Source organism: Labeo rohita, chromosome 7 (genome assembly GCF_022985175.1).
Source record: "Labeo rohita strain BAU-BD-2019 chromosome 7, IGBB_LRoh.1.0, whole genome shotgun sequence".
Classification (NCBI taxonomy): domain Eukaryota; kingdom Metazoa; phylum Chordata; class Actinopteri; order Cypriniformes; family Cyprinidae; genus Labeo; species Labeo rohita.
In genome coordinates this window covers 6,225,947-6,238,901 of record NC_066875.1, presented here as the reverse complement: position 1 = coordinate 6,238,901, position 12,955 = coordinate 6,225,947, and the positions used below count along the sequence as shown (strand labels likewise).

Genomic DNA, 12,955 nt, shown 5'->3' with positions numbered 1-12,955 from the left:
CAACATTCTAACCTGTTTGCTTCTTAATGTCATCAGAGTTCGAGTTGACCATGGACTGAGGTGTAGTTTGAGTATCTTTCTCTGGTCCAGGGACTGGTATGAACATGCTTGCTGGCAGTACTTCTGATGCTGCCACCTGGAAAAATAAAAACAAGGTATTTGTTATGTCAGTTATAGGCCTTAAACAATAGCCTCTTGATAAGAAATGTAGAAGATCTCAAATTAATGTAAAGGACAAGCTCAAAACAGACAAAAATTCTGCATCATATACAGTAATCCTTCATCGAGGTGTGCTATAAACATCAAAATAATTTGATAAGATAATCATATTATTTGAACTGGACATAAACACATTTACTGTCCCCCTCTTTCACAAAGGCGACTTAATTTGCCATCCATGGAATTTGCACTTTGATCACTGATGGTGTGTTGTCATGCTCTGCGATAGTTCTGCTGCTGCAGCCAATTAGTGTGATGGGCTGAGTGGTCTACCTTGGCCAGTTGAAAAGCTTATTAGAGAGCCTAATTAAATAAGTCTTCCACCTCATAAAATGTGCTTTTCATTCCAATAGAAAAGCATGGTGCAATGGTGAAATGCCGTCATTCAGCCTGGAATTCTGGGTAATGCAACAACTGTCAATTTCTGGATAATGATCAGCACTCTTAATTTAACATACACCGCTCATTAATATGTTTTCCAGCAAACCAGAATATTTTAATCTAAACAATTATGCAAATTATTACTTGAAACACAGTCATTAATAAAAAATGTAGATAAATTTAAACGTACGTAGATGGCAAGCAGCATGTTTTTCAGTCAATTTAATTAGAAAATTTTGAAGTAGCAATGAATATTGTTGTGATAAAGGTGCACCAAGGTTTGCTTGGCACTTCAAAGGTTGAAGTTAATCAAGTGTGAATGACAGCAACCTCCCCTCTATCTTTTAAGTGCACATGATTCTCCATGCATGGCTCTCACTCTCTTTCTATCTCTCTCTTTCTCAGAATAATAATAAAAAACAGATTCATTAACAGGATCCTATTTAACAATAATCAGTGATTGAGATTGGAAAAGGTTGGGAGATGAGCCACTGTGTGCTTCACCTTCCTTCAATTAACTCCACAAACTGAACAATCAGCCTCACTCATCATGCATTTCAGTACCCCAATCCCACAAATACATCCCCCTTCTCTCTCTCTTTCCCTGCATGTATAATTTGTTTCATCCCTTGTTTGTGCCCTTGCAAACTCAGTGCCTCTTTTCCCTCCACAAGATACAATTCTATTTTTCTGACATCAGACATCAGCTTCACATCTATAACATCTTCAAACTGACCACACCTTAAGATATTAGTCAAGTTAATGCGGTTATGTTAACCAAAAACGACTAGTTATCTATACTTTATGGCTGTTTGATCTTCTGAGATCTGAGAGATGGAGCTGTTTTACAGTGGATTTAAAACCTAATCACAACCAGCAGCTTTAACTCACTGCCACCAAATACAGAGTGCCACGTCTTTGAATCTGAAACACTGAGAAATAGTCAGTGAACCAGAGCCGTTTATAAGCATCTGGTTACTGCAATCAAAATCACACTGGGCAAAACGTAGCCCTTTTTTCTGCTTTTTAGTTTCCTCTCTCACCCACTCTTCTCCTTACTAAAAGTGTTAAATGATTGTGACCAGTGTGGAGAATTCCAGAAACAAAACATGCCTGTGATTAACATTACAAAGTGGACTGTTTCTAGACAACTGCATCATTAGGCAAAGAGCGCCGAGTGCTGAGAGTATCCCAAGGTCACTTTTAATTTGGACCGTCTAATTGGCAAACATAGTTCCAAATGGCTATCATCTAGCCAGACTCAGAATTAATGAAGCACAATTATTTTCATTACCCCTATCTTAGACAGACAGAACATTAGACATAGAGTGAGGGAGCGAGGGAGGGAGAGCGAGAGAAGAGAAAGGAGGAGGAGGTAGGGTGAGTGGAAGAGAGTGCATCTTTATGCAATGTTTGCAAGAAATAAAAGTCACCTGATTCAGAATTCATTAAGCTTGTCTGCCTGACATGAGGAACAGGATGGAGTACCTCTCCATCTCTCGTTACTTGTAAAAAAAAGGTGCTGGTTTTAATGTGCATTGTATTAGCTCGGTTTCTATCATGCACCGCACTTGTACAGCGCTCGGTGCGTTATTACCTCTATAAAAGAAAAAATATTGCTGTCTGGCCTCTACTAATGTGTTCACCATTCGCTTTCGGGCTGGGGGAGTGGAGATGCCTTCACAGAATTCAGAGTGATTGGCCAAGCAAGCAATTCAAACACCACAGGCAAACTTACACGTAATTATTTCACTGCTAAAATTCAGTGAAAAAAAAAAAAAAAACACCATAAAAGCAGGATAGTCTCAGTAGAAGCTGAAATGGAATAAGGTGAGTATTCTCTGAGGGACCGGGCAGACTAGGCTGCTGGAGGCCTGAGCGCTCTGGGACTAGAGAGGTGGAAATAACGTAAAGGGATGATGTAAGTATTACTGCTTCTAGTGAGTGCCTGGAATACAAATGACCTTGGTAATCACAAGAGGCTTTTATAATTTTTCCACTAAACCGAGAACATTTCTTCTAACGTTAAGAATTACAATATTCATCAACTTTCTACAAACCAACTGTTTCTTCTAATCAGCGCTGAAATTAAATAGAGAGCAAACCAAGGCTTGCGTAAGTCTACTGGTTCGCAGATTTTTCGCCTGAGAAGACCCTAGTAATCTTATATGTGTCTGTGAGTTTCAGAGATCTCAACAGTGTCACAAAACTTGCTCTGATCTGCCAAGATGATGTCTGCGATCAAAAGTGAGATTTTTTTTTACTAGAAACTCAAACATTTGAAACATAACTGAGATCTCCATTAAGTCCCCTGAGGTAAAAATGAGCAAAAAACTTTTGGGAATGTAACCTTCATGCTAATCGCTGGTAGCATAATAAAAGAGGGAAATGATATTGACCATAATAATACCTAACCAGTGTTACACCCCCAGCCATGTCCATGCTTTTGAATATATAGGATTCCCAAGGGCCATATCAAAATGATCAGTTTCCTTTGCCGTTTTAATTAAGCCTTAAAATGTCATCAGTTAGACAGAAGGAAACAACCTTCGGTCCACAAAGGAAGAGCGAGTAAGAAACTGTGAGTCATGTGTGAGGTTGATGGCTGACATGATTACTACTGAACATGGCAGTAAGGCCACATTGCTTTTGTGTAAAAAGCATATGGCCTTCGCACCATACAACAGAAGGGCAGTGAGGCCTCACATGAAAAACAAAAGACCGCAGAGAGAAATTAACTGGGCTTAATGAATATCCATCCACTAGAGAGACTGAATAGGAAATATTTAGTAAGGCTCTTTTAACTGTGGAAGTAAAATAAACTTGGTTAAATGTTCTGGACATTCATTGGATGTAACAAATGCATGCATATGAAAAGGAAAGCCTTGTAAGGTAACTTACTGTGGCAATTAGCTTGTCGACGCAGTCTGGTGCCACGCTGTGGAGGTGAGTGAGATGGAACTGCAGGTGGACCTTGTTGTTGAGCATGTCCTGGCACAGCGGGCAGCGGAACATGGGCTGCACTGAGTGCTGCGTCATTACGTGCATTCTGAGCCGGTTCAGATCTGTGTTGCTGAACTTGCAGTAGGGGCACTGGTACATCTACACGACAAGAAGGTAAAAAAAAAAAATATTTATATATATTATTTTCTTGAGAAGACTGGTAAAATCAAGGGCAAAGCAAGGCTCGTCTATCTCCCATGCAGTGAGCAGTGGGCTACTCTGAGAGGTAGACACTTCAAAGAGCTCTCATCTGTCAAATATCATATTGATTTTTCACCTTTTGCACAATTAGCACTGCAAGAGCAGCAGAAAAGATGGAGAAATATAATATTTTTAGAAGAAAAATGCATGCATAATTTAAAAAGGCCAGCTACATTCTACTACTCTATATTAAAAAGGGCTGAAAACAACATCCTTAGATATTTTGTTAATTAATGGGTACAGTTAATGAGACCTACATGCCTGGGGATTAGATAAGGTCTGAATCTACTTCACAAAACAGACAGAGAGAATTCTAAATGTTTCGCAGAGGCTGTAGATTTTTCTCCATACCTGCTCTCCACTGCTCTTCTCAGCGGTCCTGGGTCGTTTCGACGAGAGGGGGCTTTCTGTTGCCTCGGACCTAGAAGAAGGCCGCTTGGAGGGGACCGGGGAATCCGTCTGATCCCTCTCCGATTGGTTGGATGCTGTCATAGACACAAAAAGAAGCATACTTGTCAAAATACAGCACCGATTTGGCAGTCAGGGCATGCAATCAATCAATAAGCCAGCCTTTATAAAAATGAAACGCAGTAAAACTGCAGTTTTGTGTCGTATAATGATGCTGTACTGCACAACGTAAAAAATGTGCCACATTTAAAATAGCTTTTAAGAAGCCTACTATGCTGAGCTTACTAGTAATAGCAGTGGCAATAAATTAACTTGCTAATGTCAGCTTAACCTGGAGTAAATGTGACCCTGGACCACAAAACTAATCATAAGGGTCAATTGTTTGAAACTGATATTTATACATCATCAAGCTGAATAAATAAGCTTTCCATCTATGTATGGTTTGTTAGGATGCGACGATATTTTGACTATTTGAAAATCTGAGGGTGCAAATAAATCTAAATATTGAGAAAATCAAATTAAGTTTTTAGCAATCCATATTACTAAACAAAAATTACGTTTTGATATAGTCACGGTAGGAAATTTAGAAAATATCTTCATGGAACATGATCTTTATCCTAATATCCTAATGATTTTTGACATAAAAGAAAAATCTATAATTTTGACCACCACAATGTATTGTTGGCTATTGCTGCAAATATACTCATGCTATTTATGATGGTTTTGTGGTCCAGGGTCACAAATGTCCACTGAATGTCGAAACAAAGCATAGCTCTTTGCCTTTGGTTTTAATCATAATCAAGGAACACGAAAGTTTTTATGGTTTTAATGGGTACAACAGTGTGGGAATACAGGAACTGGGGTCTACAGTATAATAGTACATGTGTGGTCATGGGAATTAAATATATTTCTGCAGTTCTTTCTATTTCAGTAAAAGCGAGGTAAACAAATGCTGAGCATTAGCATTCTTGTGGTTCACCATGCCATATGCTGTCATGCCTTCACTTAAAATATTGATAACATGGAAAAAATGCAGTATTACAGCAGTTTTTAGTACTGATGTTACCACACTCATGGTACAATTAAGAAACTGCAGTCATTTTTTTTTTTAAGGAAGTGAGTAGCATGCCTTTCTAAACTGTGATATATAGGCACTGAACAGGTAACAGCCAGGCCGGTGGATTGCTAAGGCAGGCTTCTCCCTCTCCACACCAATGTAGTCTTTTAACCGCTCCTCCCATGGCACTTAGAAGAGGCAGTGTGCGATTCTTTGACGGCTTGTCTTTCCCTATGTTGGATGTTTAGGACATCAGACACCGGCACAGACATCTAATCAAAACATTAGTTTGCCACGGTGAGCAGCTTTAGGATGCATGCTCTCTCAGATGAAGTCATTTGAAGTGTGGCTTCAGCGAAGGGATTCGCCCAACTTGAAAAGAGTCAAATATACCACAGACGGCTTCAAAATGTATCAAGAAGAAAGAGTTCTGTTCTGGTTCCTATTTCGATTCTTTTTCCATGCTTATTTGCACTTCTCATTGGAATACGAAATTACATTCCCTAGTTATTTCAGCTTTCACAAACCTCAGAGTTTCTTGTTACATTTTGCTGTAGTTTTTAAGAAAAGGCTCTTCGCAAACTAGCCACATATGTAAGTCAGGTGCTAATATTGAATATATTCACATAATTGAACAGACCAACATTAGATGCATCTGGAACCAACGGAAAAAAAACAATAAAACTGAAGAAAACAAACTAGAGGTGGCAATACAGAGTAATCAGAGCACAGAGTAAAAATAATCAGCTTGTATAGAAACTAAATCCACTCTAAGCCAGAAAGGGGTTGAGAGAACACACTGTTCACGCTGCTAAGGGAAAGAATTCACAGTGAAACTTAAGACGCTCTCTCTCACCGGCCCATAACGAGGCTATAAAGAGTTAAATTTGGCATGATTTGTCCAGTCCTGGAAGGGCAAATTGAGAGCAGGGGATTGTGGGGAGGGGTGTGGGGGTCAGTTTAAAGCCGTGCTGACCGTGTTCCTTGGGCAGACATTAAAGTGTCAGGTCCAATCAGGACAGGGCAGCTGAGCGCTGGATTCAGTTGGGGGCCCTACTTTGGGGAACGCTGCCTGCTGCGGCTCCCAGAGATTCCCCCAATCAGCAAGTGCTGCCCTATTAGGTCCAGTCATGGCCAATCCTAATAGACACATCCACCAATAAACAAAGGAAATGTTAAACAAAGGAACCTCCCATTCGTTGCCATTAACCCCTACTTTCGGTCCTGGCACTGTCCTGGCCACTTCCTCCTTACAGCACTGCCCCTACTGACAGTGGCTGTCTCTGTGACTCTTCCTAGCCCATCTATCATCTGCCTGCCTGATTCCTTTCAGGAAAACCCTTATCAGGTGCCTTGTAGGTTCCTGGATCAACATCCTTGGTTACCAAAATTTTCCATCAAAAACAGCTGTAGTTTTTTTTCACTACAATAAAACTGTGGAAACTTGGCATTAGTCACCACTGTCATCAAAAACAAGCTGCTAATGATATTTAAAGAAGTTTAACAAAAACTGTAGTAGCTGTGGTATTTTGGTGGTTACCATAGTACATTTTTGTTAGGGAGTGCAGGGATAGACAGCAAAGTGTCTACAACACAGAACACTTGAGCTAATGCTTTTATGCTAAATGCTTTCAAGCTAAATACATGTAAATAAACCCACAAAACAATTCCCTCTGACTCTAAGTATGATTGAAAAGAGGTTAAGTACACTATTTGAGTATTACTTGTACATTATTTTCATTGTCATTTCTGCCTAATAGACAATTGCAAGTGAATAACATGAGGTCAGGGGAGCAGCTGCCTGCCGGAGGCCTGCAGCACGTGTGGAGGGGAGGGCGGCCCGCTGCCTCTGGGCACAGCCGCACCTCGTCACGCCCTGTTAGGACTCCATAAATCTGATCAATTGTTTGCTTTTAAAAAGCCCCAAAAACCCACTTCTGCCACCAAACCCCCGTGACTAAAGCCCAGCTACCGTATCCTGTTTTCTGTTGTCAAAGAGACGGAGGGAGAACGCGGGGAAAAGACATCATTACAGAGCACGCTGGAACAAAATGGAGACCAATAAACAGGCAAAAAAAGGGGACTGTTGGCATGTGCGATGCGTGTGTGTTCGGCACGGTTGGGCGGCCGCAAGAACATGCCTCAACATCTGAGCAGGTCAGATGCATTATTAGAGACCATGACCAGAACCTGATGGCGGGGCTTGCTCTTTTTCTCCCCTCCCTTTCCCTGGTCTCTGCTCATGAACCTGGCTATGTGTGTCAGGCTCTCGTAACCAAAATGGGGTTTCGAAGACCAAATCTCGAGAGCAGAGTATTACATATTTAATAAAATTAGTATATATATATATATATATAGATAGATATTTTAGCATTTACTGAAATTCACTATACAGTTACTAGCTATTTTGACATTACTTGTATCACCTAGTGAAGAGATAAAAGCACAATATAAGTAACAGCCAATAATCTTAGAACCACTACAAATAATTACTGTATGAACTGAATAATGCCTAAACATCATCTAACACTGCTAATCTCAAAGTGATCAAACTTAGGCTAAATCAAATTTTAATATGGTTAAAAATAGTCTTAGCCCACAAAAATAATCTCAAAATTGCAAAACAACAGCCTAATGTGTATATAACCTAACTTATATTCAGTACATGCCTAAGATTGATTTTCCCTCCCAGAAACACAGCGTTACACAAAAACTACTACTACTATTTTTTTCTGGAGGAATTCTCTTGTTTTTAAAACCACACTGTTTTAACAGGCAGGAGTAGGAACTACATCAGCCTGCCTGTGTGCAGTTCTTGCCCCCCGTGCCTTTTTTCAAAACCATCCTAATGTAGTATCTGTACATCTGACCTCAATTCTACCATTCAGCAGTAGACTGTGCTTGCAGCGAAACCCACAGAGACAGTGACAACGCCCCAACTTTCATCTAACATCACAAAAGCCAAAGGAGAAGCAGTGAAAAAAGTCTTAAAAGTCAATTAGGTGATTATTAATTCATGGGCCTTTTCCGTAAGCAGGAGGTCTTTGTTCTGGAGTGTCCCGTAAGTGAATTGGACTTTGGCACCTTCTCTCAACCCCTGGAGCTGAGAAGCATTTCTCAGCCAGCCAGAGGAGGCTGTCAGTGCTGAGTGCTAAGCCTCTAAATCAGAGACGTGCTGCGCTTTCATGGAAGGGAGGCACTGTAGAAGCGTTTGACTGACACAGGCATGGCAGCAGCAACGCAACAAGTCTCGCGCCACTGAAAATGTCCACAAATGTAAGCACAGCTGCCATCATATCTTTACCCAGGTGTCCTCAGGAAGTCATCTCCTATGAGACTAACTGGACACTGAAAGTGGGCGGACAGGGAAAGAGCAGAGAAATTATTTCTCCTGGCATATGCAGCATGTGCATTTGCGAAAATTCAACAGAGTGATGAGAAATGTGCTCCCAAGAAGGCATTGGAAACATCAAGTGATCCATCATGAGTCCTACCAAAAGATTAGACTGATGCACCACAGGTCATCATCCAGCATGATCTTTCTTAGTACGCTGGATGACAATGTAACTAGTTGGTTAGGCCAGTTAAGAAGCCAGAACCAGGACAACAGTATCCCATGCTTCTCTTTTCGGGAGGTCAAACCTCTTCCGTCACTCTCTCTGTTCTGTCTGTCCTGCTTTTGTCCCAAGACCTTCTCTCCCTGCTCCTCACGACAGTTCTCCTCCCAGTCCCTCTGCTATTTAACCAATAATACGAAGGAGCGGTCCAACTCCCCAGTGTTATAAGTCATTCATTTTTACCACGGCTAACAATAACTGAATATTATCTTTTTCTGCTCATTCCCTCCTCCCCTTCTTTCCCTCCTCTTTTTAATCTGCAGGCCGCGTCGGTGCCCTAAGCAACAAAGGGCTATATTCCATTTCACCTCATATTTCTCAGGTAATTACTCTGCATCAATTAATTTCAAATAAAGAAAATTACAACCAAAGCCTAACGCCAACGCCACTCCATATTGCGGCTTATCATATAACAGTTCCCTTGGTATATAACCCACTATTAAATGAAAGGACCACCTCCACGGCTTTGCAAAGGAAGTGCCCATGTAACCCCACAGGCGTGACTGCTACAAAGACAAATTTAAAATGAAGAAATTAAAAGGAGATATCAATTAGTGGACGTGTTATTAATCTTCTGATGGCTAGGCGGGAGCTAACGCTGCAATCACCTTTAGAGGACATACACGCACACATACATGCAAGTCTCTCTCTCTCTCTTCCTCTCTCAGGACGGCATGCCAATTAGAATACAGGGAGTAAAACTCATAAACACAGGTCTCTGTGAGTGCTGGCTCACAAACAAGGACAATTTATAGCCTATTAGTCCACAAGACAAAAATAATTTTAATTTAAGGGATGACAAGCTTTTAAAGGACACAATATGAATATGCAAACGCGTCTGTGCTTTTAAAACGGCTCTGATTGATGCTTCGTTTCAGAGAGAGGGTGCTGGGAAGAACTACAGTGACATGCTTTTCAGATTGTTTCACTACCCGGTAAATTCATCTTAAAACACCCTCAGGATGATGCAATAAATATAGCATCATAAAAATCATGACAGTTTTCATCCGTATATCTACCATTTCTTCGGCGATATTCACGCAGTCAGCTGACAGCCCTGACAGCTATGGTTGCATTTACTACGATTATAACAGGCCGCGGCTAGAGCTCCTGCCTATTCACATCAACTCCTGTAAAATCTATTGATGGACATCAAGGCCGTGAAATAATGCTGGAGATGGAAACAGATCCGCTTGTAATACACCTCCTCTGCATCCAGGGGGTGCTAATGTTCACCTTGCGGTCGGAGGACAATTATTTTGCTGTCCTTCTCAATGCTGTCTCTATCTCTCCTGTCAGTGTCTCACACACACACACACCGTCCCTTGTGCATCCTGACATTCATATATTTAAGTAAATATATAAGGCAAAAGAGATGGAGCCAATTTGGAGGGCTGCTGCTGCCGTGTCAGATAGCGTCTGACCTGCATCAGATTATTCTCCCTCCCTCACTATAAGCCCAGTAATTTGAAAGTTGGGGGTTGAAAGGAATTATTCATAAACCTGCCGAGGACCGCAGACCCCCCCTCCCGCTCCCCACCTATATTTATGTTAAACATCTCAAATCATATTGTGGTTGCTCCTCCAGTCCTTAAGTGAATTAACAATCCTGCTCATCTCTTTCGGCTCCACACTGTTACAACCTCTATCCTTGTTTTCTACCACAATCACCCAATGCTCACTCAATGGATGGTGGCTGAATAATATTTCTGGAATGCTTATATGAACCTAATCAAGGTAAGCTTGAAAAAGGTATCCGTTTCTTTTTCCTTAAACGTGTTGAGATGCCTACATCATTCTTATTCAGCACAAACTCTCTCTGAATGCACTAAATGACATGTTCAAAAGAGATCCATCGGATGGTACTAACATGCTCAAGCCGAGAGTCATCTGCGAACCACGTTTCAACACTCGGCGTTCGCATGACTAGGATGAGAGGAAAAACTTCAACAACACTAATGACAGGCCCTAATAACAGCCCGCGCAGACAGGGTGACTCAAATCCGCTCGGATGCGTGCCTTTAAATAACAGGTTAGCCACGTCCCCATCGCGACGGAGTCCAGCGGCTCACCGTTGACGCATTCTCCACACACATTCTCAGACAATCTCCAGCCAAAACAAGAGCGCCTCTGTTTACTAAAAGCATTCCAGCGCTTCCCAGGCAGAGTTCAGAAAGCCTCTCGTAGCGGCGTCTCACGCCGCTCTGTCCGTCAATCATGAAAGTGAGTTCTAAACACGATGAGAAAAAGAATATAAAAGAGCTTCCATTAAAGCAGCACCAGTATCTTAGATCACAACACCGCCAGGTTTCACTCTTCCACCCCCGTCACTCCTTCCTCCCCTCTCCACCTCTCCTCAGACATCAAACGGCACCCTAGACCTGGCTTCCTAATGCACGCTATTTTTAACTAAGCGTTCCTAATAAGCTGCTGGGAAGCCTGTAAATTTTTCATATGCAAGCACATCTTTCCTTTGTGAAAACACAGAAACACACTTATTTGGTGATTAGCAACTGACAGGGGGAGGAAAGGAATTGAATATTCTTGTATGGAATCGCATGCCTTTCAGAAAAAGACGCGGGGCTCCTAATGCGCAGAGTCGTCTTCTTCGGCACCACAGGTAACGGCTGAATTATTAATCAAGCAGCTCATTTTAATGCTTTTTAAAGTGCTTTATTTTGATGTGTTAAAATATACTTTTAGCCATTTTCAGGCAAGCGATGCATATCATTATTTCTCCCCATCAAAGCCGAGTGGCACTCGCTCAAAGTGCACAAACAACTCAGCCTCATTTAAAATGAAAGTTGAAAAAAAAAATCAAAAGACGTTTTAAAAGATTTGCCATCAAATGAACTTTTTCGCTGTAGTTTCGGAATTTAAAAAATAATGATAATAATAATAAAATGTGGAACATGCAAAAGACTCAAATTGCTATTGTGAAGAAATAAAGTTGTATCCTGTCTCCTGTGAGGTACAGCTGTGGTGAAAACACTTGTTCCAGACAGGTGCATGCCCTGACTGCTTCCACCTCGCAATCAAACGGCTTCCACACTGGTACGAATTGAACTTCAAACGCGAGACGGTGAGCAAGAATGGACACCTCACTTTCAAACCAGCACGCACCTGTCGAAGGACATGACTAACGCTCAGTGTCCAAACCGCACATGCTTACATATGTACTCGTGTGTTTCCTAACCGTTTTTTGTTTTATACAGCACCACCATTAAGTATACCTTCATTGTGACCAAACCATAAGTGCTTTCCTATTAAACCATAGACATCACTTATAAATATTATTATTACTAAAGTCACCTAAAATATAAAAAAATAATAATAATCAAACAGGTAGTAGCCAGGCCATATATTCTTCTAAGACTGACATCCAAACAAATTTAAACACATTTTGTGTTGTTTCCTTAAAAAGAACTGAAAAAGCATAAACATAATTCATTAAACATTTTAATTATTATTTTTTAAATTAAAAATGTAAAAACATTTTTGTTTTCCACATTGTCACCCTCTGCACTTTATTTCATGTATGGTTTTGTAGCTATTTTGGAAGAAATCTTTCATTTTAGATGAAGTCAAATTACAGTTAAATTACATTATATTTATATTTATATTATTCATATTTCAAAACTTTTTGGTTACACTTTACAATACGGTTAACATTCGTTAACTACATTAGTATTAGTGAACTAACAATGAAAAATAATTCTAAAACATGTATTAATCATAGTTAATGTTAATTATTTAATTGTTTTAGGGGCCTGAGCTGAGGTTAACTAACAATGAACAGGTGTTCATTGAATGCATTGCTTATTGTTAGTTAATTTCAGTAAGCGCATTAGCTAATGCTAACTAATGAGACCTAATGGGACGTGTTATGCCATTTGGTACACGTCATGCACACGTACATATGACTATAGTGACAAACCACAGGCTAGTTGACTCTCTCGCACACACATGCACACACCAGCTCGTAACGTAGCACGTGCTGCAGACCCTCGCAGCTTTCCGAACACATCAGCGGCACAGTAATGCACCACTGATCTCCACTTACACCTCC

The 12,955-nt window shown here is 40.7% G+C and overlaps 1 protein-coding gene across 2 annotated transcripts in view; it reads right to left on the bottom strand.

Moving 5' to 3' along the window:
- The window catches only part of zfhx3b (zinc finger homeobox 3b), a 365,216-nt gene that overhangs the window by 12,389 nt on the left and 339,872 nt on the right, over nucleotides 1-12,955 (bottom strand). For both annotated transcript variants that reach the window (XM_051115453.1, XM_051115452.1), the window contains 3 exons: nucleotides 4,156-4,289; nucleotides 3,502-3,702; nucleotides 13-136 (listed from right to left, as the gene is read on the bottom strand). In XM_051115453.1, the coding sequence (XP_050971410.1) occupies nucleotides 13-136; nucleotides 3,502-3,702; nucleotides 4,156-4,289 (459 nt within the window). The remainder of the gene's footprint in view (nucleotides 1-12; nucleotides 137-3,501; nucleotides 3,703-4,155; nucleotides 4,290-12,955) is intronic.